The sequence below is a fragment of the Hermetia illucens genome, chromosome 6, assembly GCF_905115235.1.
Source record: "Hermetia illucens chromosome 6, iHerIll2.2.curated.20191125, whole genome shotgun sequence".
Classification (NCBI taxonomy): Eukaryota; Metazoa; Arthropoda; class Insecta; order Diptera; family Stratiomyidae; genus Hermetia; species Hermetia illucens.
The window spans coordinates 29,320,207-29,347,193 of record NC_051854.1 but is presented as its reverse complement, the minus strand read 5'-3'; the positions used below and the strand labels follow the sequence as shown (position 1 = coordinate 29,347,193).

Sequence of the window (26,987 nt, the reverse complement as noted above, 5' to 3'; positions counted from 1 at the left end):
ACTCTGCCAAGACTGGTCTTAAACCAGACAACAAGAGAGATTGGGTAGGTCGCACATCACATGCAAATGAAGGATTTTGAAAGAATTAAAAGTAATTGGCGACAGTGGCAAACAGATGCTCCTACAGGGGATTCGTGGAGGCTCCATGCCCCCATTAGAAGTTCTGTGCTGATGTATCTTTAGCATATCTTGTTTCAATAGAGTGGGTTTTTAATATTTTTCAATTTTTGTGTAGTAAATCCTTTTTAAGTAATTGGCTTAATACTCCTGGAGAGGAGTGCGGTCAGCTATCATGGTACCGCTGGAAACTGGATGTTGTTTCGTGACAGTCTACAGTTGCAAAGGATAGTCGAGACTGGATTTGTGCTATTTGATATTGTTTTGCCTGTTGCGGCCATCCGTTCTGCGCTTGCAGAAGTGACGATCGAGGCATTTTTATGGTCTACAATGCGGACATTTTCCCCGTTCGTTTTATTTCCTTTCCACGCAAAAAGCACAATAAAGCATTAACGGCTGCTCCAAATAATCCCCAATCGAAAAGAGAGTCAAGAGCCAAGCTCAACGATACAGAAATGGACCACGCAGCGCAATTGATATGTGAATTAATAATAATAATAATCGTTGGCGCAACAATCCATATTGGATCAGGGCCTTGAAGTGTGTTAGAGCACTTCATTCAAGACCATAACGGTACACTACAGTATACTGTAGGAGGCAATGTGGTCAGCATTGCGCTCGCCCGAGATTATTACCCTGATTTGACTCAGGTACTCATTCACAGCTGAGTCGACTGGTATCTGACGTCAAATCACGATACAAATCCCACTGTCACCAGTGAGATTTGAACCGCGACCTTCCGTACGACAGCCTTGCGCTCTAACCACACAGCTATCCGGACACTCGGATATAAGAAGATAAGACCCTATTTTCCGAATCAGTCCTTTTCCTAACACAGAAGTGCGAAGATTTCCGTTTACCAGCCAGAATTCCCAAAACATCAATTCATTCAATAAAAATTTAACGGTGATTAAACTGAAGGGTAAGAACCATGAGGTAATTATAGGCGATCCGAGGATAGAAACTGAATTATTTAAAGAAGTCGTCCTAATAGATTACACACAATGACAACAAATTATAGGAATTCCCACAGGATTTAATCAATTGATCTGTTTAGGAATTTGCTCTAAACTGTAAAAGACTACGTTATTATTGTTGATCGGGTATATTTTGTGAACACACCATAAAAACTTGATTGAAGAGAGCTGCGGTTTCGGATAGAAAAGGGATTTGGGAAGGACCTAAACGTCATAAAATTACTTACAGGAATAAATATTACTCCTATAAGAGGAACGAAGCAAAAAGTTCATGGCTAACTTAGAAAGAAAAATGCAGGGACATAGGATCAAACCTAGAGTTTGACTGCGCTATGTGGATGACGTTCTGCCAATTGTGAAAGGGGGATAAACGCTATAATTTTGTTTAAGCAAGAGAGAACGAAAAAGAGTACTACCTCGTCTTGTGCAGTAGTACAATAGACTCGTCGGAAATGTTCCCCACATTGCGACGCATCATGGTCAAGAAAGGTTTCATGAGGTAGGATCAAGTAGGAATCACGCTCAAAACGTTATTATATACCAAGAAAAACCTTAAGAAATAGAAGGAAAAAGCAGCATATGCGGGATGTGGCTTAGTCAGCAGACCCAGTGTAGAGAATAGAATAGGTTTTAGAAAGAAAGTGTTCCATATTTGGAAAAATGGGACGCTGAAAAATAATCGATTTATCAGAAATCGAGCATTTTAGCAGGAGCATAATTGTTGCCGAAATTGAGCGAACTATAGACAGGAGCCGAAAGGCAATGAGGAATTTGACTGCGAATCCGGAGAACTATTGGAAAAGAAAGTCGCCTATAACTACAAAAGTGTAGAATTTTGAGAGAGGCCTTTCACTCAGCTCTTACTGCCAGGGATATCATGCAGACGAGCTGACGTAAAAACATACATCCGCAACATACAGAAGGTACTTAAAAAGTCATCGTTCATTAAACGAACTGAAAGAGAAACTGAAAAGCAATCCACCGTTACCCGCTCTTCCCACACACAGTATCGCCTCGCGTTTTGTACGCGCCATATTCAATAGAAAAAAAGTGGAGACGTGTGATTATAAGTTGTGGAGAAATTTCCCAAAAATATATACTAAAAAATTGTGCGGGAAATAAAATTAAGATGCGCGATGCACGAGACAAGCTCCAGGTCGGCAAAGTCCACTCGGCATGTTTGTTCTGATGACAGGTTACGTCATTTGCAATTTGGGCGCACTTTTCGTTTTCGACAACTACTTTTGAATGTAATTAATTAGAATGAATTCGTTTTGAAAACTGCGGAAAGGACTATTTGAGTTGCAAGTGCTAATAATTAATGTCACTTGTTACTAGTCCTGTCGCTACCATTCAAAAACATTGAATTTAAACCGGAGGTATGTGCACCCTTAGTGGCATTTATTTTTATGAACTTCATAACATAAAATATAGGCAGAGTCATATTCTAATTGCGTAAACTTTAAGATTATGGGCAATGCCTTAATTTTGTGCGCGGAAAATCGACCCGCGTCCATATTTTGAAAATCATTCAATTAATGCCGCTTAAATTCAATTTTTATGAATGGAAGCTACGGAACTAATGCAAGTAACATTAATAATTAGCACTTGCAACTCAAATAGTGCCTTCCGCAGTTCTAAAAACAAATTCATTCAAAAGTAACAGCCGAAAACGAAAAGCGCCGTCAAATTGCAAATGACGTGAAGTATCCACAAACTACCTTCCGTCACGCATCGCAAAAGTTCAATTTTCCGAACTTTTTTGCGTGCCGTATTGCGCATCGGACTTTTTTGTCGATTGCTTCATACAAATCCGTGTAATGAACTTCATATGACAGCTCTCTCACTGTACACGCTCGCATTCATTCCTGTATTGTATTTCAGCCAGTATATACTAGTCTTGCAAAAAGAAAGCGATATTGAGAATAGAGGAGGAGCTTCAACAAAGTTTTTTATTATTTTCCCTGGGTGTGCTTTCTTTTTGTCGGAACTAAAATTCCTAAACTTCACCTAAAAGTTTAATTTTTGGGAAACCCCTAATTATTTTCAAGTAGAAATGTTTTTTGTAGAGTAACTATCTGCCCACTTTATAGAACATTTTACTGCCTGTTGGCTCCCGTCCCAGACCGCAAATTAATTGTTACATGGGTCACTACATTCAGACAAACTGCAAGTGCGACAAAAGGAAGAACTTTAGTTCCTCGGCCCGTTAGATCGCCTGAGAACATTGAAGCGGTGAGAGCGTCAATGTTGCGATCGCCACGGCGTTCTGCGCGCAAACACGCATCTGCCCTTGGACTATCCGATCGTTCTGTGAGAAGAATTCTTCGTGATGATCTTCATTTTCATCCCTATAAGATGGCGATAGTGCAGGAACTTTCAGAACGTGACTTCAATTCTCGGATGAATGCGTGTGAGCTTCTCCTTGATGTCGTTCCCGAGGGTGCTATTGTTTTTTTTAGCGATGAAGCTCATTTTCATTTGTGTGGGTCGGTTAACAAATAAAACATGCGCTACTGAACGGACACCAACCCTCGACAATTGCATCAAAAGCCTTTGCATTCACCCAAAGTCACAGTGTGGTGTGTAATTTCCTCAGCTGGAATTATTGGTCCCTGGTTTTTGAGGAAAATGAGGTTACAGTGACAGTGAATTCGGACCGGTATGTAAACATGCTACAGAATTTTTTTTCCCACGGCTAGAAAATTTGGATTTGGGGGACACTTGGTTCCAACAAGACGGTGCAACAGCGCATACTTCAAGAGCATCGATGTCTGTTTTGAGGGAACACTTTCCAGAGCGCCTTATCTCAATTAGAGGCGATTTGGAATGGCCGGCACGCTCTCCTGATCTGTCCCCTTGTGATTTTTTTCTATGGGGTTTTTTGAAATCCCGTGTTTATGTGAACCGTCCAAGTACCCTACAAGATTTGAAGACCAACATCCAAGAAGAAATTGCCAACATAACACCTGCTATGCTAACAAGAGTCATGACAAACGCCGGAAATCGGTTTACGCAATGTATGGAGAATGGGGGACGTCACCTAACAGATTTTATCTTCAAAACAATGTAAACAAAAACTTTAAACATGTACCTACATTATAAAAAATAAATATTTTCCGATGCATACAATAGTTTTTATTGAGTTTTGAAAAAAGGAAGTTATGCTGCCGCATGGGGGGGCATGGGAAATGGGAAGCCGTAAGCAAGCAGGAAGAAGTTCACGATGCATCTCCCGAAAAATGCAATTTGATAGTGCCTAGAGATATGGTAGAAACAGAAGTCCTTTTGGAAAGTAAAATTGACTTAGAAGAAAAAATGGGGCAGAGCAAATCGCAGGAAACAGAGGCGCGGTTCGCGCGGACGCCACTGAATTTAATCATGCGACCTGGGCGAGGAGTCAGTAGCGCTCGTCACCGACGTGCTAAGCGGGTGCTCCTACGCCCAGCTGAAGGATTAGTTCATCGGGTGCAAGTGAAACAGCTAGGCTGAATCATTTGCTGACCTAGCTGACGCTTAGCGACCTCATTCCCAGTCAGCTACTTTGGGAAATGAAGGAGCATCTGAGCTTGTAAAGTCTTTGTAGCTTCAGCGATTGCCAGAGAGCACGCAGGTCATGCCATACTAGCGTGTGCCGACGGACAAAATCCATGAGGTATCGATGACCGGTGTGGCGAAATTAGGGAGGAAAATGGCCCTGCATACGGGCAACATTCGCCGACATCCTCAAGAAGGGGGGATTCAGTTAGCCGCGCACCGTGGTCCGCATCGAACTGAGGCGTGTGCTGGTGCCATCGTAGGTTCGCGGAGCAGGCCACCAACTGAACCAACACATGCACTTTTCGCCCGAGTTAAAAAAAAATCAGTTCACTGGGGGACCCGGTGACATCTATCCAAAGCGCAGCAATACGTCGCCTTACAGTGTACGATCCCCTTAGTAGGCGCAATTATCACGTAGACACGGACTTGGGGGTCTCGGTCCTTCCAGTCGCCAGACCCAACAAGCTTTTCCCTCAGCAACGTGAAATTAGCGCCAGCAAACTCCAAGCCCATCATAACTTATGGCTTTATTTACATAGGAATTTTGCGTAGCTTTTTATTTTGGATGTCATTAGGGTTCCCATATTAGGCGCGGACCTCTTGCCTCACTACGGGCTTCTCATGCAGCATAGGTCCCTTATAGACCCCACAAACTCACTTTAGGGACGTCCGGGAAAATTTCAACGTACCCACATCACCCCTGCTTCTATCGTTTTTGAAGATGTTGCCGAACCACGTATTCGTGCACCTCTTCAAAAATACTGCAACATCACTACAGAGCGTAGTTTCTCTGAGCCAGGTAATGATGGTCAACACCACATCAGCAGTGTCCTTTGCCACGCCAGAAGCTGCGCCGTTGCACGGAAAGAACAGCTACTTGAGCAGGTCATATGCAATAGCTGTTGGTCATCTCCACTTCATCTGGCGACATTGTGAAGATTACAAACGCCTGGGTATTTGAGACGATTCCAGAACAGTATCCTATTCCATCCATCAAATCCCAGTAGCTCCCGAAGATATACCAAAGTCAGAAATTTGCACATCTTTCGAACTCTTCAAGTTCACACAGATGACTTTTCGCCTGTGCAATTCGGCGCAAGCCTTCTAGAGATTCATCCACTCTGTACTACGAAATTTCGACTTGAACTTCCCGATGCGGTCCAAGCGTTTGAAACAACCAAGTAACAGCTGGCAGATGCTAGGCTTTTGGCATTTCTTCGAGAATATGCACCCTTAACCGTGTTCGTCGATGTCTCAGATATTCCAGTAGACCACCAGTTGGTGAAGTTGGCAATCTTTGGGGTTTTCCTCAAAACAATTGAATCCAGCTCAACAGAATTACAGCGCTTATAATCGTGAATACGCAGCAAGTGTATCTGAGTATCAAGTATTTCCGTTTTTTCCTTGGAGGCAGGCTAGTCACCTTGTTTACAAACCATAAGTCTAACTTTTGTTTTAAGAAACCTGACAAACCCTCGCCTCGTCAATTTCGGCACTTAGCCTACATCAGCCAGTTTACATCGGACATTCAACATGTATTCGATGAAGACAAATTGGTCGCTGATGCTATGTCTCGGATTTGTGAAATCAACATCTCAACTGCAGTCGACTTTATGGCAATCGCTGTGTCCCAGAAGAATGAAGCACTTCTTCAGAGCTTACAGTCTGATTTTAGATACAAGTTTAAAGAGCTCCCGATCTTCGGCTCACCTTCTTCTATCTACTACGAGATTTCTCAAAAAGGGCCTAGGACAATATTCCGGCCACTTTTCGTAAGGTATTGTTTCGCTCGGTGCACGATCTTGCACACTCCGGCATTCGGACGAACCGACTAGTCTCCGGTAAATATTTCTGGCCGTCCATGAACAAGGACGTGAATTCTTAGGACAGAGAATGCATCGCATGCCAAAAGTGTAAGTTCACTAGACATGTTAAGGAGGAATTTGGTGTATTCCCTAAGTGAACATTGATAAAAGAGACCGGATTGTTGTGCCTGCTACGATAGGGCATTCTCAGGTTTTAACCGCCTCCGCCATCTCTTCACGCACGGTCACCAATCCACATGCCTGGGTAGCTTGAAGTCTGCACCCATATTCTGGTGAAGACTGATGCCACCCGGAGGCCGCTGCAGCCACCGTTCGAGGGTCCCTATAAGGTCTTCGAGCGTGGGGAGCACGCGTTCATTTTAGACGTCGGTGGCAAACACAAGACGGATTTCTTAGATAGACTTCAGTCTGAAGCCGATGGTCGCACGCGGCCGAATAGCCCGCCGGTTCCCTCGCCGAATAATGGCGCCAGAGTAAACGTACTGTGTTTTAATAATGACGTTGACCGTGACATCGAAAAAATTGTTTTTTCGATATCAAGAAAAAAATAAAAATTCAGTGTGAACTGAACGTCTCGGATAATCATACTTAATTAATAAATATATGAATTTTTCCTTAATTATTAAATGAGTTGTTATTTAATTATTACTAAATTAATAAAATGAATTATAACACAAGCATACTCATGAATTCAAATACTCTTACACAAAAATCCACCCTTTTCTTACCTGAAAGCTGAGCTTTCCATTTTCCACTAGTTCTCAATTGATCAAGGAATAATTGAAGGAAGATTTCTTAGGAAGCTTGTTCAAGGTTTCTATCCTTTTTTCGTCACCGCACTAATACTAATGGAGTAATGACATTCAACTTACAATAATAAGTTTAAATATTATCGCATAATGTTCAATTAGCTGAAATGATGGAAAACGTAAAAGAAAATAGAACAAGCTAAAATATGTCTACCTACCACCAAAATTCGTTACTCTTCTCAGGTATATTGAATTGATCTTGATCCATTCAAAGTTCACATCTTCCATTTAAATATTAATAAAACACAATTTCTTCCATTCGATTTCCTTTTTTCAATTCTAAAATTAATAATTCTCCTTTATATGTACACAAACAAAGATACCTTAACTAAAAGAAACATCAAATCCCTCTCGATTACCACATTTGTATATATTGATGCATATTTAGGATTATCACTTAAAAAATTAATAATATCTCTGTAATAAAACTAACTCCAATGATAAATACATTACAATTTACTTAGCAATGTGTAGTTCCTATATGTACTCCAAGTAACAGGAAACGGACAACATAATAGAATCTGCTCTTTCACTTAAACCTACTGTGAATCATTTGAGTAATTTAATTTCTATATTCTTAGTTGTTGATGATTGATGATAATATGTACAGAATTGTGAATGGAAATTCTTGTGCAAATACGGTTCATTACTTTTCCTTAAATTTCAAATTATCACATTTTTGGAGGTCGTATCATATTCACCGAACACTGCGCCGGAATGGATTTATTACTGCCGTCCGACATTATTAGACCGGATGCTGGCAACATGCGTGAAAATTGTGGGGGAAGTAAACTCCAATTACCCTCGTTGTTGTTTATAATTGTGTACCGAGGTGACGATTGTGTTGTCATGGGTATCTATGGCACGATTATAAAATTTTATTAATTCAAGATGTGACTTTTATATTTTCATAGATTATGAAAAAAAAGGCGAAGGGAAATAAAGATATACGCTAAATTGGGGAAATATTCTAATGAGAACAAGATAAAATAAAATGACGCAAGCGATCACGACGAGCCGACCCCGCTTGTGAACGGGACAAAGGCTAAAGAAAAGGAAGAAGATTCTACTGAGGACATGTCAAGGTTAAATATGTTAAATTCATTATTTTCATTTTCAAAGCAATAAATTAAATAGTAGATTTCGCTTTCAAAAGAAAGCGTCTATTAACTTGAAATGCAAATATCGATATTCTACTTAAACACCGCAGACGTCCAGAGCTGAGGATGGGGACAAGTGGGCCACGAAATATCTTTATTTCCATTCCAAGATTTGATATCATGGAAAAAGGGAATCTCTATTGTTTCATTTATTTTGTCGTCTAATGAACCTTTCCCAAATTTACTTGGCCCGACTCTATTCCGTTTGGGTATATAATTGTTGAGAAATTTATGTGAATCTAATTGTCTCGAAAAAAAAAATCAACTACATGATTGAAAGCTTAATCTGAAAATTTATTTCTTCCGATCAACTCACCAATCTCTTGATTGCAGCAGGAACTGTATTCTTCTGTACCACTGGGAATTGAGATCGAGCGAATGCCACCGAAGGTTTAGGTGCAACCGGTTCTTTCCCCTTATTTTGTTTATCTTTCACATTGTATGGAGATATTTTCACGCCAACTCTTTGAGCCTGCAAGAAACAATCACCTTTAAAACATTAACATCCTTCAAACCGCAATCACTATATTTCAACATACATTTGCATCTGTATTGTCTTTTTGAGCGCATGTGTTCATGTGTCGTGCCCAATGTTTTTGTTGACAAGGATAATCGCAATATGATGTGTTCCAACAACAATAAAATTGCGCTTCTTTACCGCAGGCAGCACACCATTGTTTTGTTTTCGCCTCTTCAACTGCTCGTATTCTTTCCAGTTCACACTGTTTTCTCGTCTCAGCCACAAGCCGTCCCTTTTCGTTTTCCAAACTTTTACGCATTTCACATAACATCAAATCTGTATTGTGTTTAAGTTCTGCCATCTCTTTCTCGTGAGTGTACTTTAATTTCTCCAATTCTAACTCCAGAAGCCGCACTTTCGCCTCAGCATTCTGGCTTTTGCTCATATCACTCAAAGTATCTTCTATCACAGATCGGAAGAAATCAGTCATCTAGAACCATACAAATTATTACTTGGAAACTATTCAAATTATTAATATTTTTTCGTTTCATTGTTATTCTTTTTTTGTAAATTTTCTATCGTTGGGATCTCTCTGAACTCATTTCATATAAAAAACCGAACTCCACGCACAAGAACTCCGTTGCCGGTTATTTTGCTCTTGTGATACACACCATAAAAAGCCTTAAGTCTCCAAAGAACAACATTTTTGGAATAACCATGAAACAGCTGCGATTGAACTGTATAAAAACCTAATTATATATTTACCTTATGCGCGTTTTCTGCTAATAATTTCGAAACGGGTCCTGCTTCTGTAGGGAATACATAGTCACCTTCTGATCTGAGTGGACCCGCAGGACGGGGTGCAAGTTTTGGAGGTCCCCTGACGATAGCGTCAGTTATCGCCGATGCAAGTGTAGGTGTAACAAAACCTGATAGCATATGTTGCTCTGAGGGAACAGGCGGATTCGTTGGCAAGGAACAAGCAACTTGTATTGGTTCAGTGTTTGCCGAGACTGGTGGACCATTTACCGACGGTAAAGATATCGCCGAATATACAATAGGCAACTGTAAGGATGTTGTCAGAATTGTCGAAGAAAGTCCCGTAACTGATGCACTTGTACTTCCCGCAGCGATATTGTTTAACAAAGCAGTACTTGACGTTGATCCAGTGGAATTCGACAGTGGAAGCAATTTTGAGGTAGCTATCGTCGATGCTGATGCCGTCGTGACATTTTGGATTGACACTGAAGATGTTTTTGGGTCGACTGGAATATAAACCATTCCGTTGTTTTGCGGCAACATTGTTTGAGCCAAAATTGGCCGCTTCATTGCAGCTGGGTTTGCATTAACCGCAGGCGGTATATGAATAAAATTGCTTTTATTAGGAAATGATTTCCTCGCCCGTTGTTTTTTCGTCTCAGGTTTACCGCCTGCAAAGTGTCAATCAATTAAAATTTTAAAGAAATAAATAAATAAAGAGATAAAAACTTAGAAGAGATAAATGCTACTAATGAAATATTTTCTGTTGCGATAGTTAACATCATTTTGGCATTTGCTTTTACTCTTGGCACAAAATCACCAACGTAAAAAATATTACAGTAAGCGGATAAGATAACTTAATCTAATATAATTTTTAGAACCGTTTTTTGTTTATTATTATTATTCTGTTAAGGGAAAGTCGCACCGCGTCCTTGAAGAACTATTGTGCCCCTTTTACTGGTTATAGTGTACCCGTTGATCATAGTACCTCAAGCAGGCATGTAACCGTTAGGAACTTTAGTATGTTCCCTACTTCCAGAAGTTTCAGCTTTGCATCTGGTATTAAGTGTTCTCCCAGATGTATCGACCTACTTTGCACAAGTGCCGGCCACTGTCCCAGGACGTGCATAGAGGTTTCGTCCTCCTCCTCACAGAACCTGCAGGCAGTGTCCGTAGATATCCCTAGCTTCCCTAGGTGGTAGTTCTGCCGACAATGACCAGTGAGAATTCCCACTATGATTCGGAGGTTCTTTTTGGTGAGGTTTAAGCAATCCCTTGTGCGCATGGGTTCGTATCCCCCAATAAGCACCCTGGACTGCTCCATCCCTGGTAGGCCCGCCCAATATATCATAGCTCCGTCAGCCGTTTCTCTTCGTTTCTTAGATTCATAGCCATGAAACCGTTTCCGATTCCACAGAAGGGTTCTGGCCCGTGTAAAGGCATCTTTGCTCCCTTCTTGGCTAGTTCATCCGCTGCCTCATTGCCTTCCAACCCAGCATGGCCTGGAACCCAAAGTATCCAGACCTTGTTGGGCGAGCCGAGTGTATTCAGTCTCTCAAGGCATTCCCATACCAGTTTAGAGTTCACCTGGTTGGACCTAAGTGCCTTGATCGCTGCTTGGCTATCGGTGAGAATAGCTATGTTCTGCCCCCTGTAGTTCCTTTGCAGATTAAAGCAGGCACATTTGTCTATGGCGTAAATTTCCGCCTGGAACATGCTAGTGTACCTGCCCATTGGCTCAAAGTACATTTTCCTTGGACCAATGACACCGGCACCCCCTCCCTCTGCTGTGAGGGATCCGTCAGTGTACCAAGTAATCAGTTGCTTTTGTTGTTTGTAATTAAGAGTGATTAATGTCTTCATATCCGAAAAGGCACTTTCAAAACAATTTTTATTCAAACTCGACTTTCTCAATATAACATTTTTGACATTTTCAGGAATTCTAACTCAAAAAGTAATGAACTGATCTTTAAAATAAAATGTGGATATGCTTGCTTACAAAATGACGAAGAATATGAACCAACATTTGGGATGATATCATATTTTAAAGGTTTGTATAATTAATCAAAACAAAAAGGTTAAAAATAGAAATTTACACTTGCAAGATTTTTTTTGTTGTTGATAATTTTTCCTATCTAGGGTCGAAAATCACAACCGATAACAGCTACGTCGATGAAATCCGTGCATGGTTGTTGTCAGCCAACAAAAACTGTTCCGCTCGAAACTTATCACCATAGGGTCAAAGCTCTTACTGTACAAGACAATGACCTTCCCAGTCCTCATGTATTCCTCGGAGACTTGGGTTCTTAGCAAGGAAAATTGCGAACTCTTGGACGCGTTCGAGAGAAGGATCCTCCGAAGAATTTTTGGCCCCCTACATGAGGATGGACGATTCCGTAGCCTACATAACGACGAAATCTATGAGTGATACCACGACCGTCAGGTTGTGGATGAAATCCGCCTCAATACGGTGGGCGGGTCACTTAATCCGTATGGATGAGGATGATCTAGCCCGGAAAGTCTATAAGGGCAATATCTATGGTAGAACAAGAAGACGAGGTAGACCCTGCCTGAGATGGAGCGATGGCGTAGGTCAGGACGTCAGCCAGTTTTTAAGGATATCGAATTGGTGGACCTCGGCGCAAAACCTTATTAAGGCATGTCTAGACCGGATACTGGTTGTTGCGCCGTTGATGATGATGATGAATTCTTTTTATTTTGACTATTTTTGCCTGTATTGAGGTTCATATTCTTAGAAAATAAGCTAATATAGTAAAGTTAACACCTTTTTGGTTTCAGATAAAAATTTGAGTTGCCACACATCCCGCAGTTAGAGAATTCTAGTTACGATCTTCAGCGGACTGCCACGTAATTATTATTTCTCGTTTAGTTATTTAAAAAATCCTCAAAATTTGTCCGAAATATCATTAATATAATGTCCAAATTCGAATCAATACCAATTAATTCTTCCCACTATTCCATCTCAAAAAAGACGTGAAAGTAAGCCTTCTAATGTGGTTTCCCCCTTAAAACACACACAATTGACGCGACCCGACTTGCTCATGTTTCACTATGCATATTTTGACATTTTAACAGATGGATACAAACCAAAACTGACAAAATCAAAGCACTGACTCCACCACTTGGCAACTCGGCCACGTCTCGTTGGTTAGCTGTGCAGCGTCGCTCAAGTGTGTATTACTGCCTGCAAATTATATGAAGATACGAGGGCGGTCCGATAAGTACTTAGCCTACCAAAAAAAAAACGAAAATTTTTGAAAAGTGGCGATTTATTTCTCGACATAGTCTCCTTTTAACTCGATACACTTCTTCCAGCGATGCTCCAACTTCTTTAACCCGTCTGAAAAATACGTTTTCTCGAGGTCTGCAAAGTGGGCTTCCGTGGCGGCTATAACCTCCTCATTCGACTCAAATTTCTGCCCGGCGAGTGACTTTTTCAAGTTAGGAAATAAATAATAGTCGCACGGGGCCAAATCTGGGGAATACGGTGGATGGGGCAGCAGTTCGTAGCCCAATTCGACCAATTTGGCCGTGGCGACGGCGGAAGTGTGAGCCGGTGCGTTATCGTGGTGGAAGAGCACTTTTTTCTTCACCAAATGCGGCCGTTTTTTCCGCAATTCGGCGTCAAATCGGCTCAATAATTCGGCATAGTACAGCCCTGTGATCGTTTTGTCCTTCTCCAGGTAGTCGATGTAGATCACACCTTGTGAATTCCAGAAAACGGCGGCCATCACCTTTCCTGCCGATTGCACAGTCTTTGCCTTCTTGGGAGCACGTTTGCCGGATAAAGTCCACTGTTTCGACTGTTCCTTGGTCTCTGGAGTGTACCAGTGGATCCATGTTTCGTCGACGGTCACGAAACGACGAAGAAACTCCTTCGAATTGCGCTTAAACAGCGTCAAACACTGCTCTGAAGTGGTTTCACGATTGCGCTTGTTGTCCGGAGTGAGCAAACGCGGCAGCCATCTCGCCGACAGCTTTCTCATGCCCAAAATTTCGTGCAGGATATGATCCACGCGGTCTTTTGAGATACCTACTGTCTCGGCTATCTCGCGTACCTTCAATCGGCGGTCTGCCAATACAAGGTCATGGATTTTTGTAACGTTCTTCTCCGCAGTAGCCGTTTTCGGGGCACCGGGGCGTGGCTCATCAAAAACTGACGTACGACCACGTTGAAATTCATTAAACCAATTTTTGACGGTCGCCATCGAAGGAGAAGCGTCACCGTACACAGCATCCAAGCGTTCTTTGATTTCGCTGCGCGATTTCCCTTCCAAAAACAAGAATCGAATCACCGACCGATATTGTTCTTTTTCCATTTTTCTAAAATTCGCCCGCACGCCCGCTTCTACACGTGCTAAAAACAAAACTACAAGTCCTATTCAACTAAAATGTTGACAGTAGCCGTCTAAGAGAATGTTCTACACGACAGTAAATACTTCTTGCGATAGTAGCGCCATCGGGCGGAGAGGCTAAGTACTTATCGGACCGCCCTCGTATTTTGACAGGCAGTGCAGATTGGGGCTGCATCACTTCCCGTAACGTAGATGCGGTCCAACTTTAAAGCTGGGGTGAGATAAAGCACTACGATCTTTATGTGTTTATACATTCCAATTAGTTTCACCCATCAAAAGAAGCATTCACACAGAAATATTACAATAAAAGGCTTTGATTAGTGGAAGGTCAATCCCTTTTTTTACGAAAAGATGTTTACACATCCCATTGTCCCCTTCAAAGTATTTTCATCAACTATTTGGTAATATTTAGGTCATAGACATTTCGATTCTTTGCCTTGCTCCACGTCTTGAAAATGGCGGCTTATCACTTACGGAATGTGCCCATTTTCCTCGGCAGCGATATTGAGGGCACCCAGGGAGTTAGCATTCTTTAAATAACACTCTAGGGTTAAGTGAGGTTAGATGATCGAACTCTGGAGAGTACTCTTCTCGCTCTTGCAACATTCTTTAGTTCCAAAGGCTAGGTATCGGGTTCAGACAAGATATTAACTGCGAGATCCCGATCCAGAATTAGGAAAATTCAGTAGTACAATTCATCAATGCGTACCTCCCATGCAGAAAAGCCTTTTTTCAGCAACTGAATGCAGGAGAGGATTGATAAAGGGGACCATGTGATCGTGATCGCCTCGTCATTGATGGCACAGATGTCACCTCAGAATATTGATAAGCATGGGACTGCTATTAACAATGCTTGCATTGGACACGACTCAGGAATTTCTTCATAATTGCCGAGGATAAAGTCAAATCTCCCACCCCTAAAAATTGCACAAACTGTATCAAATTCCCAATTATTACGGAGCTTATGATTGGATGGAGTATACAACGATGGAACCGGCGACGGAAACGGGATAAACGAAAGTTGACCAAGAGTTGTACTGGACAGGGACCGGTTTCCTGGAAAACAGCCCCTACACCATATATTATAGTGACCATATGGTAAAGCATATGATAATCAAACCTGCTATTATCAGGTGCCGAAAACATAAGCGAAAAGCTATGCCCTCTGCGCTTGCGATACAAATTTCGAAATATAAACCTTATTAACATTCACACCCTCACAGAGAAGATTGGTAGTCAAACGAACCCTCAAGGTCTGCTTCAGGTATGATATCAAAATCATATTTAGAGATTTTAACAACCAAGTAGGAACACGTCGGCTCCCATAGGTTAAAAAAAACACCAATGAGAACGAACTGCAGACTGACGATGTTAACACCCTACGGATCATTTTCATCCACATTTCCGCGTTTTCGAGAAGGCATTCGATAGAATTAAAAGGGAGCGTCTCTGCAAGCCTCTACATGGAAGAAGTATTTCAGAAAAAAATAACAACTATTAACAAAAATCGACACCAACGCACACAGGATATCGAACACTTCTGTTGCGTTAATGACAAGAACGCTACCTTGCTTACCGATTGACAGCAGATTTTAACGAGAGAATTTGTTCATCCTCCATTTTCACAAGCACTGCCAACATTTAGACCAATTCCACCTGTCAGCGTCACTGAAGTCGAGAAAACCATAAAAAGGATGAAATCGGATAAAGCCACAGGATCTAACGACATCGCATCTGAGCTCTGGAAAACGAAGACTGATTACGGTGGCTCACTCAGCCCGTCAATCGGGTTATTGAGCAAGATAGCACACCGACTATCAAGAAACCACCACAGTTCCAATGTGGAAAAAGAAAAGTAGTCCAGCAGTTCAAATTACTATCCGATCCGGTTGTTGTTCCATACTATGAACGCATTCTTCACAACCGTATTCGCAACATCGTTCAAATAACCTTGAATCAAGTCGGGTTTGTCAAGAACTGCACACTGCGCTCATGGAGAAACATCGGGAGAAGCATCACCCTCTTTGTATTGCATTTCTGGATTTATGGCGCTTGTGTGTGTGCCTTTGCGGCAACAGCTAGTACCAGCAAAACTTGTGCGCGGGGCTAAATTGTTTGACGACGAAGAAATAGGAAAACCGCTTCATGTCTGTCGGTGTTCATCAAGGAAGTGTTCTCTCACCTCCTTCTTTGTTCTTGTTATGGGCACTGTCACACGCTATTTCCAACGTCCAGCGTCATAGACACTGTTTTATGCAGATAATGTTTTCCTAGCGTCTCATATCAAAGCTGCCCTCGCGCAACTTGTTGAAAAATGAAATTATCACCTAATGTTACACCGTCTCGGACTAAATCTGAATATAATTGAATTTTTGACCACCAATAATAATGAAACAAACACTATCATTGTCAGTAGCAGTGGCGTGTCGACAAATGAGCGATTTAAATTTCTTGAATTAATGCCATCGGCCAATGGTGAACTGTGCTATGAAATTTTTTCACTCATCAGCGTAATTTCGATGAAGTGGGGTTCCACAACTGGCCTGCCTTGTGGTTAACTTTTCAAAGAACGTTTCAAATCCAAAATTTACCGTAGTGCCTTTTACCGTTCTAGGTATTGGCGAATTAGAAAAGGCAATGAACGGCGCATCATAGTAATGGAGACAAAGATATTACATTCGACTAGTGGCTTAAAACGCCTTGATCACATCCGCGACCCATATAAAGATGCATTGCAAGATAGGCGTCTTCGATAGTATGGACATAGAACTTGCGCTAACGAGAAATGGTGTGAACATCGCAATCAATGGGAAATGACCAAAAGGCCGTCCGAAACAAAGATGGCTTAACACGCTGGATGTGGATGTGAAAGTCTCGGAACCCAACCCAAATCAAACCTTCGACAGAGCAAAATGGTGAAACGAATTAAGACAAGAACGCCTTCTGAATTCCAAGGCTAAAGAACAACAGCAACATATGACTGTGCAAACATAAAAAAAAAATGTTTTCAGTCTAACAAATTATCAAATTTTTCTTCTGTAAGCAAAGAAAATTAATTTTTATATCTAAGGAGCATTGTTTCTGCCGGCGGCGGAATCGAACTGATTGAAATTAATGAAATATGCATGAAATTTATTTCTGATTTTTTTTATTAAGTAGTTTTGTGTAACCGCTTTTGAGAAAAGTGCGTAGACAGACAGACTAATTGACATACAGTCTACTGATTTTTATAGTTCTGTTTTACACAAAATCTAAAAATGGGCAAAACTATTGGCAGCTATTTTATCCAATAAATTCCACTATCCCAGAATGACCCACGAATGGTTGCCCCAGAAATACATAGCACGAAAAAGTGGAATAAAAAAGACATCCGCCAATTTCTCGGACTAATAATGCCAAGCAACTGTAGGAATCTTAAAGGCTGCGCTCCATAAAAGCGGTAGGCAGCCGAATGATGTAAGAATGCTCTAATTATCATGGTGAGGAACAATTGGAACTGATGGAAGGATTGGTAAATAGAAATTCTTACAAAACGTTCTAGAAGACCATTTAACTCCATGAATAGAAGGGCTCTATTCTCAAGAATATGACCTAATTTTTGAACATGATTCTGCGCCGTTTCATCGCTTCAAATTGGTTGTTTTGAATTTTCTGTTCATAATTAATTAGGTGATCCAAAAACAAAAGTAATGAATTTAAACGTTTCTTTTGTCTTTTGCAAGCAAAGGATTCTTTAGTAGAGGTCGGAGACGCTTTCGTTCGAAGAATTATAGAGAAATCAGAAAATATAATTTTCCCATGTATTAACAATTTAAGGCCATCACTGTTCACACATTTTCTGTGTATTTGAGGATAGCTGCTGAATATTTGCAGCAGAATAGGTTACAATGCAATTAAAAGAGAACGATATACATGATAAAGCCCAAAGACTGACGGTGAAATCTGAATCGCTCGAGAATCCATTTCGGAAATGATCTTCAGAAGACTATGGAAGGGGCAATTACTAGTATTGGTGATCTTTATTGATAAACCAGCGAACTATTTTGAGATTGTAAAAGTGCTGGCGCGTGGGAGATGTAATAAATAGCTCCGTATTTTTGGGAGACTTTCAAACTAAAAAACTAAGTAGGAGACTTTCAAATTGAAAAACTAATTTCCTCCGTGGAACATTGATTACTGGCTAACCTAAAAATACAATTCAGAAAAACGACCAACCTACACTGCAGGATAGTTGCAAGAGAAGAGAAAATGCATTCAATTTGGTCAATTCGATTCTAACTAGGCATCTTGCGAGCATTGATTATCCAAAACTAGTACACGAACCTAAAAAGTACGTTGTCTACACGGAGATCCCAACTTTAGACGTTTGCTTCTGACCGCAGAATATTTGAAAGATATTGAAGTTATAAGAACTTTGGCAATTGCTGAAAAGAAATCCAGTGGTTATCTCAAAGAGCAGGAAGAGAGAATCTGCTCTTGCTCTTACAAGCTGGCCATAAAATATATGAAGATGGAGATAGATACAGACGTAAATTTTAAGCAAAAATCCATGTCTAGTAGAGCTTTGTAGGGATTGTGCCCAACGGCAAAAAAGTCATATTTCTTCTTCAACGCGAACGTTTGTAATGTGTAAATAAATTAGTAGTTAACAGAAAATCTGCACTACGAAAATATTGCGCTTCGACATGTATTAATTTTAGGAAAATTACACTTTAAGTAGTCCGGATGGTTAGAGCGCAAGGTTGCTACAATGGAGGTGGCGGTTCAAATCTCACTGACGGCACTGGGATTTGTGTCGTAACTGAATGTCGGCTAACAGCCGGCTCAGCTGTTTATGAATACCTGAGTTAAATCAGGGTAATAATCACAAGCGAGCGCAATGCTAACCACTCTGCCTCCTACAGGGTACTGCAATCCTGTAGTGTACCGTTACGGTCTTGCATGAAGTGCTTTAACACACTTCAAGGCCCAGATCCAATTGGATCGTCGCACCAACGATTATTATTATCATATTTTATACTAAAAATGCTTGACTTCCACCAAGGGGTGAATAGCAACCATCTAAATTAAGAACTGACAATGAAGCAAACGCGGTTTAAGAATGATAAGAAATTGTCTGAATCGCAATGCAATGCGATAAGGTGAAGCGGAATTCTGGTGCGATTAATGGAATTTAAATCACAAAGCGATAAGAGTGTAACTTCCTTATATAATCAGACTTCACTCGAATTTCTAAGGAAACACATTACATCACATTTTAGGATTGTCAATACAATGACACAACTTCTCACGTATCTCCTCGCATCATCATATCTCGCTCTGATAATGGCTTTTTGTTTCTTTTAAATGCCCATAGAGCATCCCGAACATACTCCCTTTTGTCCAAAATCTTACTACAATAAAAAGCCGACTAAGTTGCATATATGTGTAAACCAATAGTACAGGTTGTCAGTAATAAAATGATCTCAATAGTTCCATCATTAATCATGTAAATAATAGAAAATTCAAATCAAAACTAATGCGACCCTCATGGCACATCCGATTCGCAGCGGCTTCTCTAAATTGGAAGTTGCCGCTATTTGCAGCAAATTAAATTAATCCGCTTTTTACACTGATCCCATATTAAATAGACCAATCCAATATTTTGGATACAGTTGGTATGAAATTACCGTTACCATTAAATAGTATTAAAGTAAATGCCAAAATCATATAAAACCTAAAATTGCATGACGCACTCAAAAAGTTTATCTATTCTCTTAATATTAATCGTACCTTTCTGATTTGAAATATTAGACGGCACTGGAACTTTCGGTGCAACTTTCGCAGGGTCATTCGCTTTCATATTTGAATTTGAATTCTCACTGTCACCATTTTCTTCCGATCGACTTGCATTTGATAAATCCTCATCCTCCGACATAATTTCCGTTTTTACAACAACAGGCCGAAAGTTCAAATTGCCACTGTTAGCATCACCATCACCGCTTTTGCTAGGAATTGGATGTTCAGGTGTAGCTGTCTTCGAACGAACCTCCACCAAATCGGTGGTAGGTTCACTTGAATCGGGTTTTTCTGTTTTAATTTCTTCGAAAGGAATGAGTTCACATACTTTTTTCGGTTCATTTTTACTGTTAGTTTCTTGACCAATAGATTTTGTCATCTCAGTAGATTTCGATACGGGCTTGCCCTTTGAGATAGATTCATTGAGTTTAGCAGACGCTGTTGCTACGGTCTCCGTAACTTTCTCATTAGTTTTACTCGTGATTGCCTGAGATGAGTTGGATACTGTCGGCTGTGTTAGGACTGATTTTTTTGGCAAGCGTTTGATGCTTATTTCCGAATTCTCGAAACTCACTATTGGACTATTAGTAGTGGCCGGCGGTTTATTCGAAGTAGATTCAACAGATGACGCACAAGTTACTACTGGCGACTGTGTTATAGTTACTGTCACAGCCGAGTTCAAACTCGTGACAATAGGCAGGGCGGATATTGAAGACACCACCGTAGACTGAGTAGGAACAGTAGTATTCGGGGAAGCAATGACAAATTGAGGTGTAAGGAGCACCAATGGAGGTATCTTGTTCTCATCCAACTTAGGTTTCTGTGGTTTTACAAGAATATCTTCCCTTGATCGCTTTCTTTTAATTGAAGCAACGATAGGTTGACTTGGTGGGGAACTATTCGAAGTTACTTGAGCATTATTTTCTGCCCCATTATCGGAATTCGGTTCACTGGGCGACACTGTTTCCATTTCAGTCGCTTCTGAAGCAATTTTCTGTTTCTTAGTTGTAATTGCGGGCACAGCATTCCAATTGTCACATTTTCTTTTCAATATTACCGAATTAACTTTTGTTTGCTCTTGATCACTTATCATCGAAACAACTTCATATGTTTTCGTCGTCGATTCCGAGTCAATTCGCTCTTGTATTTTCATAGGAGCTACCGTCTTTTCTTGAACTTTAACTTCTTCAATAGGTTCTGGATTAATTGTATTTTCAGCATTTGTTTCACAGGTGCTTGAAACTTCATTATTAGACTGACTCGAATCAGTAGATTGTACCCTTTGCTTTCGGACTTTATCAGCATCATTTGTGGTCACGTCGTTTGCATCAGCAGCTGACACTGCATTTATATTAGCCACTTCTCCTGTTTTCTCCTTGTCCTTCTTAATAATTGACAAATGATTATCCGCTGTTTTAACTATTTTGTAAGTAAGTGCAGGTTTCGAAGTCTTCTCCGCATTATTTATAGAATCTGTAATACCCGGAATCATAGCTTCAAGCTGCTGCATCTCCTTGCTTGGATCATAGACTGTTCGAAATTGTGGATATACGAATGTCCCGAACTTAGCTATTATTTTCCGAATATGGATATCTACTTCCTAAAAGTAGAGACAAAATCAAATCCAATTGAATTAGTAACACATCCATGGACCTTTTAGAGTTATCTAAAATTGGTATATCAAATCAAAAAAAAAAAAAATGACATTCTGGCCACGCCATTAATATCTAATTTTACAGAGCTTGAAATTTTACATACGGAAATGTAACATACCTTGATACACTCCTTTATAGTTTTTTTATTCTGCTTTGTCGGCGGATTAGGGTCATTTTCCGAATATAGAAAGCATTCCTTAATCGGCACATAAGCTCGGTCATGATCACCAAAAAACCTCACATTAACCAATGCTCCATTTATTCCCATAGATTTTGCCGGCCAATATGGAAATCCCTTCAATTTAGCCCATAACAACATATGTGGCTTTGAGCAAACTTCTACAAACCAGTCTTTACGAGTGTTTGCATTATAATAGCATTCGGAACATGTATCTATTTCGGTGACTTCCTGTCGACATACTTTAACAATACCTTTCGCGAAATTTGTGATCTTTGAATTATCTGCAAAGAAAGTGAAAAAATATAATAAAGCAATTCCAAGTGCACCATTTATTTCTTATCGTAGAAATAATTATGGTACTTACTCCCAAAATACACAGAGCAATTATGAAGAATCCACTTTGCTTCAACCGCAAACTCTTCTGTGCATTTGTACACTTTTTTTTCAATGCGATCCTGCAGCTTATCTAGTGTCACTGAGTTGACAATGTATTTTGAATAGTCAGGGTAATCATCTTCGCTGAAGTCACTAAGGAAATATTCAAACTGCAAATAAAATCACGTGGTTAGTTATGTGATAATGCGACAATATCAAAAAGAAAAGTATATCTCAATTTGCGTATCATACTAAGACTAGCAAATTATTGTAAAGGATTCTTTATACTGGTTTATTATTAACTTTCGTCAGATGACAGTACATAATCGCAATTTGCGTATCAACTTAAGATACTACTTATGCCACAAGTGGCGATCGAAAAAAAAACAAAAGAAGAGAATATAGTTTGGGTTCTTAACACTTTACGAACTGTATTTTGTATGATCAGACAGGCCGCTATCTATTATACCATAATTAGAGCTAACAGAATATATATTTTCATGATATTAACGCTAAAATATATTTATTTTGTTATGACAAGCGTTTTTAGTTTACATAATATACCAAAACCTATATATATTTTGTCAGTGATGAAAGCCTATTAAAAGGTACTGGTCGGGCAGGGTCGGCGACAAAAAGTCTACTAATACGCTGGCTTCCGGTCAGTAAAGTGTTAAGGGAGGAAACTATAGACCGTTAACTTAGCTATCCTAGAGGACGCTGCAGAAATTTCAAAAGCGAAATTAGAGTTACTGTTTGACGATTTTCCGATATTCATTTGTGCAACCGCTCCAATTTTATTCAGGCCAGCAACAGCAATGGCCTTGAAGTCCAACCTTCATTCAATATTGCTCCAGTTGTATTGAGCATAAAAAATAAACATCTGGCCTTGCAGCTATAATTGGAACAGCAACAATGCACAACTGACCTGGCAGCGTTAACTGGGACAGCGGAAATGCACAACATGGGTAATTGGGGCACCGGCGATGGGTTTCTCAATAAATAAATGTGGGATGGTACGCTGCGATTAAAAGTTCACAAACACCACAGTGGACGTCGTTAACATCAAGAAAGTACTCAGCACCAGTGGACGGTGTTAGTAGTTACTTTAGATTTTATGAGCGTAGAACCGAGCAATTATCGGGTACAGGCTCAGGCTCGAACACCCACGAGCTATTCACTTTATGTCCTTACGAAATCGTAGCCCTATGTAAATAGTGTATTTATAGATGCTTGGCGCCAGTCCCTTGAATGAGTGCAATTATATTTTGTTCGAAATTGAAAGTGATAAATGTGCTCATATCTGAAAAGGGATTTTAAAAATAACCTTTTTTCAAATGCGTTTTTCTCAAAATGACGTTTTTTACATTTGCAGGACTTCAAACTTAAAAAGTGTTAAACCGATCATTATGAAATCTTGAAATATGATTGGTTATAAAATTACGAAGAACATTTGAAATGATATCGTATTTATATTGGTACCCTTTTTTGCATAATTTGTGAAAAAAAATATGAAAAATGAAATACTTTTTTTAACAGCTGCAAAATTTTTGATTTTGGTTATTTTCACCCGTATTGAGATTCATATTCTTTGAATATGAGCTAATAATGTAGCATTAAACAATTTTTGTTTTTAAATAAAAATTGGAGTCGCTACACTTCCCGAATTTGGAGAGCTTTAGCTACGGTCTTCAAAAAACTCTCAAAAATTTTCCCATGAAACAAAAAGATCTCAAAAAAGTACGTGGAAATACATCTTCTAATCTAATTTCTTCACTTAGGTGTTTTTCTCCACAGTTTTTAAGGATTTGTCGGTGATTCCAGAGGCTGGACTTGACATATTCTCTTCAGTAAAGAAAACCCCATCAGACAGCATCCAAAAATCAATCTAACGTGTTCAACTTCTCTTTATTCAGAAAATACCACAATTTAGTTCTTCTGTCTCTTCAGCCTTGGTCCAATTCACAAGTGAGGTCGGCTTACCACGATTTAGTTGTACCTAAGCATATTCAACTTGTGTCCTTTGCCTGCGTACAAAACATTTAAAATTTCTTGTGATTGAGCATCGTACTTTATTGATCCTTTGTGAAGTTGTTACACTAGCTAGAATTAACATTTTACCGACTAATAGCCTATTATCGACTCTTTGTCGCCTATGCTTACCGATCGATAGCCTGTTAATCGGCTTTTAATCTAACTAAAAACCGTTAGAATAGGCAAACTCAGTATAATGATAATAAACTTTCTGTTCAATCTATCATGAAAACAGAACGCGGAGAATTTTATCTGAACATACAAATCACAGCGATTCTCTCATTCGACAGTCTAAGCCGAAACAAAGCCGACACCAGGAAAAATCTTTGCTGAGTAAAGATGGGCAGGTGATGTATATTTCATACAAAGGTGATATCGTCCTAAATTGTAATATCCTATTATCATTACCGCATTACCTAACATTATCGTATTACCTAGTAGTACCGCATTACAAACATCACCGCCTTATATAACATTACCGGACTTGGTAATACAAGTGACGATGCTCAATTGTGAACGCCGATGCCAAGTATCGGGCTGGCTTTAAGCCCCCAATCCACGTTCAGTTCAGCCTGAAGAGTCCGCATTTGATTGATGGCTGTAACGTGGCTGGGATCCAATTTGTCTGTCACTTTTGACTGTTCAGGCAACCGATGATTGAATGGAAAATGATTTGGCCAAACAAGCTTGTTTAGGATATGAACGAGGAGTTCATGTTTGTTTAGGGTGTGAGCGAAAAATTTATGGGCATTACCGCTAGTGGACATTTTTGTGGCTGGTTCCGGGCTGGCTTTAGACTAGGAACTGATTTCGGGTACATGTGAATATGCGGAGGCAGATTCTTGGCTTTAAGTAATTGTAATGTTATAGATTGGTATAAATGGCGGCTGCTGGTGGATGTGTGTATGCCGTTGGTCTACGTAATATTCCCTGTGCTGATGCCGACTATCAATTTCAAAACTATTCTCTCGGCTGGCTTTGATATGAAAAGATGATTTCGATTCTGAGTGTGGTAGACAACTTCAATTATGCCATGCAAAGATAACTTCTAAGTGAAATAAAGCTCATTCCGAAAAATCATGATTCCCTGTTCCCTGTGTGTGAAAATATTGTACTATGTATTATATCCTTATGGATTTTTTTTTCCACTCTTGGATGAAAAGTTCTCTCATTAATACCTATTTGGCACTGTGTTATAGAAATGTCAAGCGATGACGGCTTTACGGTTTCTTACCAGGGCAGAGGCAAATCGTGAGATGCTGCCTCACCTCTGCCCTGGGAGCAGCGTGACCGTAGCGGCTCGCAGATGTTAAATGCTCGGCGGACCTTTCGATATGATCGGATATAGTTCTAAAGCAAAAATTTTAGAAAATTGCGGTTATTTCTTTACTTTTTGAGGAATAACAAAAGATCCCCTGTTACAATGAGCTACTCGGACTCCAACAGTTGACCACACTAGCGAAGGACACAATAGAGTCAATATTCTTCCTCCCTTTATGGAATTTCATAATCAGAACATGTTATAAGGAATTGAACTAAATTTATGGAGAATCACATCAAAATACTGCTCGCCATGACGTTACAAGATGGCCAACACAAGCAAAAGTGCATGATAATTCTTGTGAAATCAACTACCTGAAATCGCAAGACAACCGTTGAAATCGATCGACTACTTCAAGCTCGTGAATATCGTTTCACGTTCCACAATTAGATCAAAATAGTTCTCACAGCGAAAGAGTGTAAATGCAGCAAATGTCTGTTCATCATCAACAAGTTAAGTACTGTAGCACAGACATCACTGCAATTAAAATGCAAATATTTGAAAACTCGCAACTGGCGGTCGCAATTCAAATCTCGCTGGTGACAAAGGGATTTGTGTCTTCATTGGATATCAGATACCAATCGACTCAGCTGTGAAGGAGTAACTGAAAAAAATAGGTAATAACCCAAGGAAAACACAATGTTACCCACATTGATCCTAGGGTGCCACTTCGGCTTCGGAATTGATTCCGCCATCGATTGTTATTATTGTAAAAACTCCAAAACCAAACATAGTATAATCTTGACAATCAGACGGAACCGCGCAACTGCCGGATTATCAATACAATGTAATGAAGAAATGATATTCACTATCTACTTTTACTAGGAAAAGTGATCTTTAATTGTTCTTTGTGTCTTTGCATTATACACCCAGCGCCAGCAAATTTCATGCACCTTTTATAAACCAGTTTTTCTGGTTTCTTTCAACTCATTTTCTCACTTCAGGTAAATCTTACACGCCAAACTATTGTTTAACGAATATTTGATATTTCCTTAATTAAATGCCGCGGATTCGAGTAAGCCCCTTGCTTTCGAGTCAGTTTTCCGAGAATTAAACGTATTGCAACGAACAGGAACGCAAAGTTAAATGCAAAGTTAAGCTTTGAAAGAGGAATCTTTACCTGTGCAGATTAAAGAAAAATGAGTCAACTGCGCGATTTTTTCTCAAACTTTATTTATAGACAGGAAGTTTAGACTGGAAAAAAGGAAGTGGATCGCAAGGATCGCAATTGTTGGGAAATTAGTCGGATCAGCCTCCGAAATCGATTTAAAACGGCTCCACAAATTAAAAGAGAGGAATTAACCTCGTGCAAGATGAGCCTGCGAACGATGTAGGGTCGCCTGACTGAGCTTGAATTTCCTTCCTGAAAACCTGCCAAACATCTTCTCTGACAAAAGTCATGAAATATAGGCGACTCTACTGGGCGAAACTGGAAAAGGGTCACTTTTTTCTGAGTACAAATTTGGATTGATTGTACCAAATTGTGTAGCCCTAGTTCGCCGCCAAAGAAAAGGAGAGCGGTATATCGATGAACGCATGTTATCATTCGTAAAACATCCTGCGTATGATATAGTGTGGATGTGCATAATAGGACACGGACCTGGAGAAATGTTGATGCT

The 26,987-nt window shown here is 40.0% G+C and overlaps 1 protein-coding gene across 2 annotated transcripts in view; it reads right to left on the bottom strand.

Annotated features, from left to right (window-relative positions):
• Positions 1 to 7,522: 7,522 nt before the first annotated feature.
• Positions 7,523 to 26,987, bottom strand: part of LOC119658730 (protein kinase C-binding protein 1) — a 43,924-nt gene continuing 24,459 nt past the window's right edge. For both annotated transcript variants that reach the window (XM_038066392.1, XM_038066393.1), the window contains 7 exons: positions 22,003 to 22,183; positions 21,576 to 21,919; positions 19,797 to 21,402; positions 9,655 to 10,319; positions 8,969 to 9,379; positions 8,746 to 8,901; positions 7,523 to 8,126 (listed from right to left, as the gene is read on the bottom strand). In XM_038066392.1, coding sequence (XP_037922320.1) covers positions 7,941 to 8,126; positions 8,746 to 8,901; positions 8,969 to 9,379; positions 9,655 to 10,319; positions 19,797 to 21,402; positions 21,576 to 21,919; positions 22,003 to 22,183 — 3,549 coding nt within the window. In that variant the 3' untranslated portion in view covers positions 7,523 to 7,940. The remainder of the gene's footprint in view (positions 8,127 to 8,745; positions 8,902 to 8,968; positions 9,380 to 9,654; positions 10,320 to 19,796; positions 21,403 to 21,575; positions 21,920 to 22,002; positions 22,184 to 26,987) is intronic.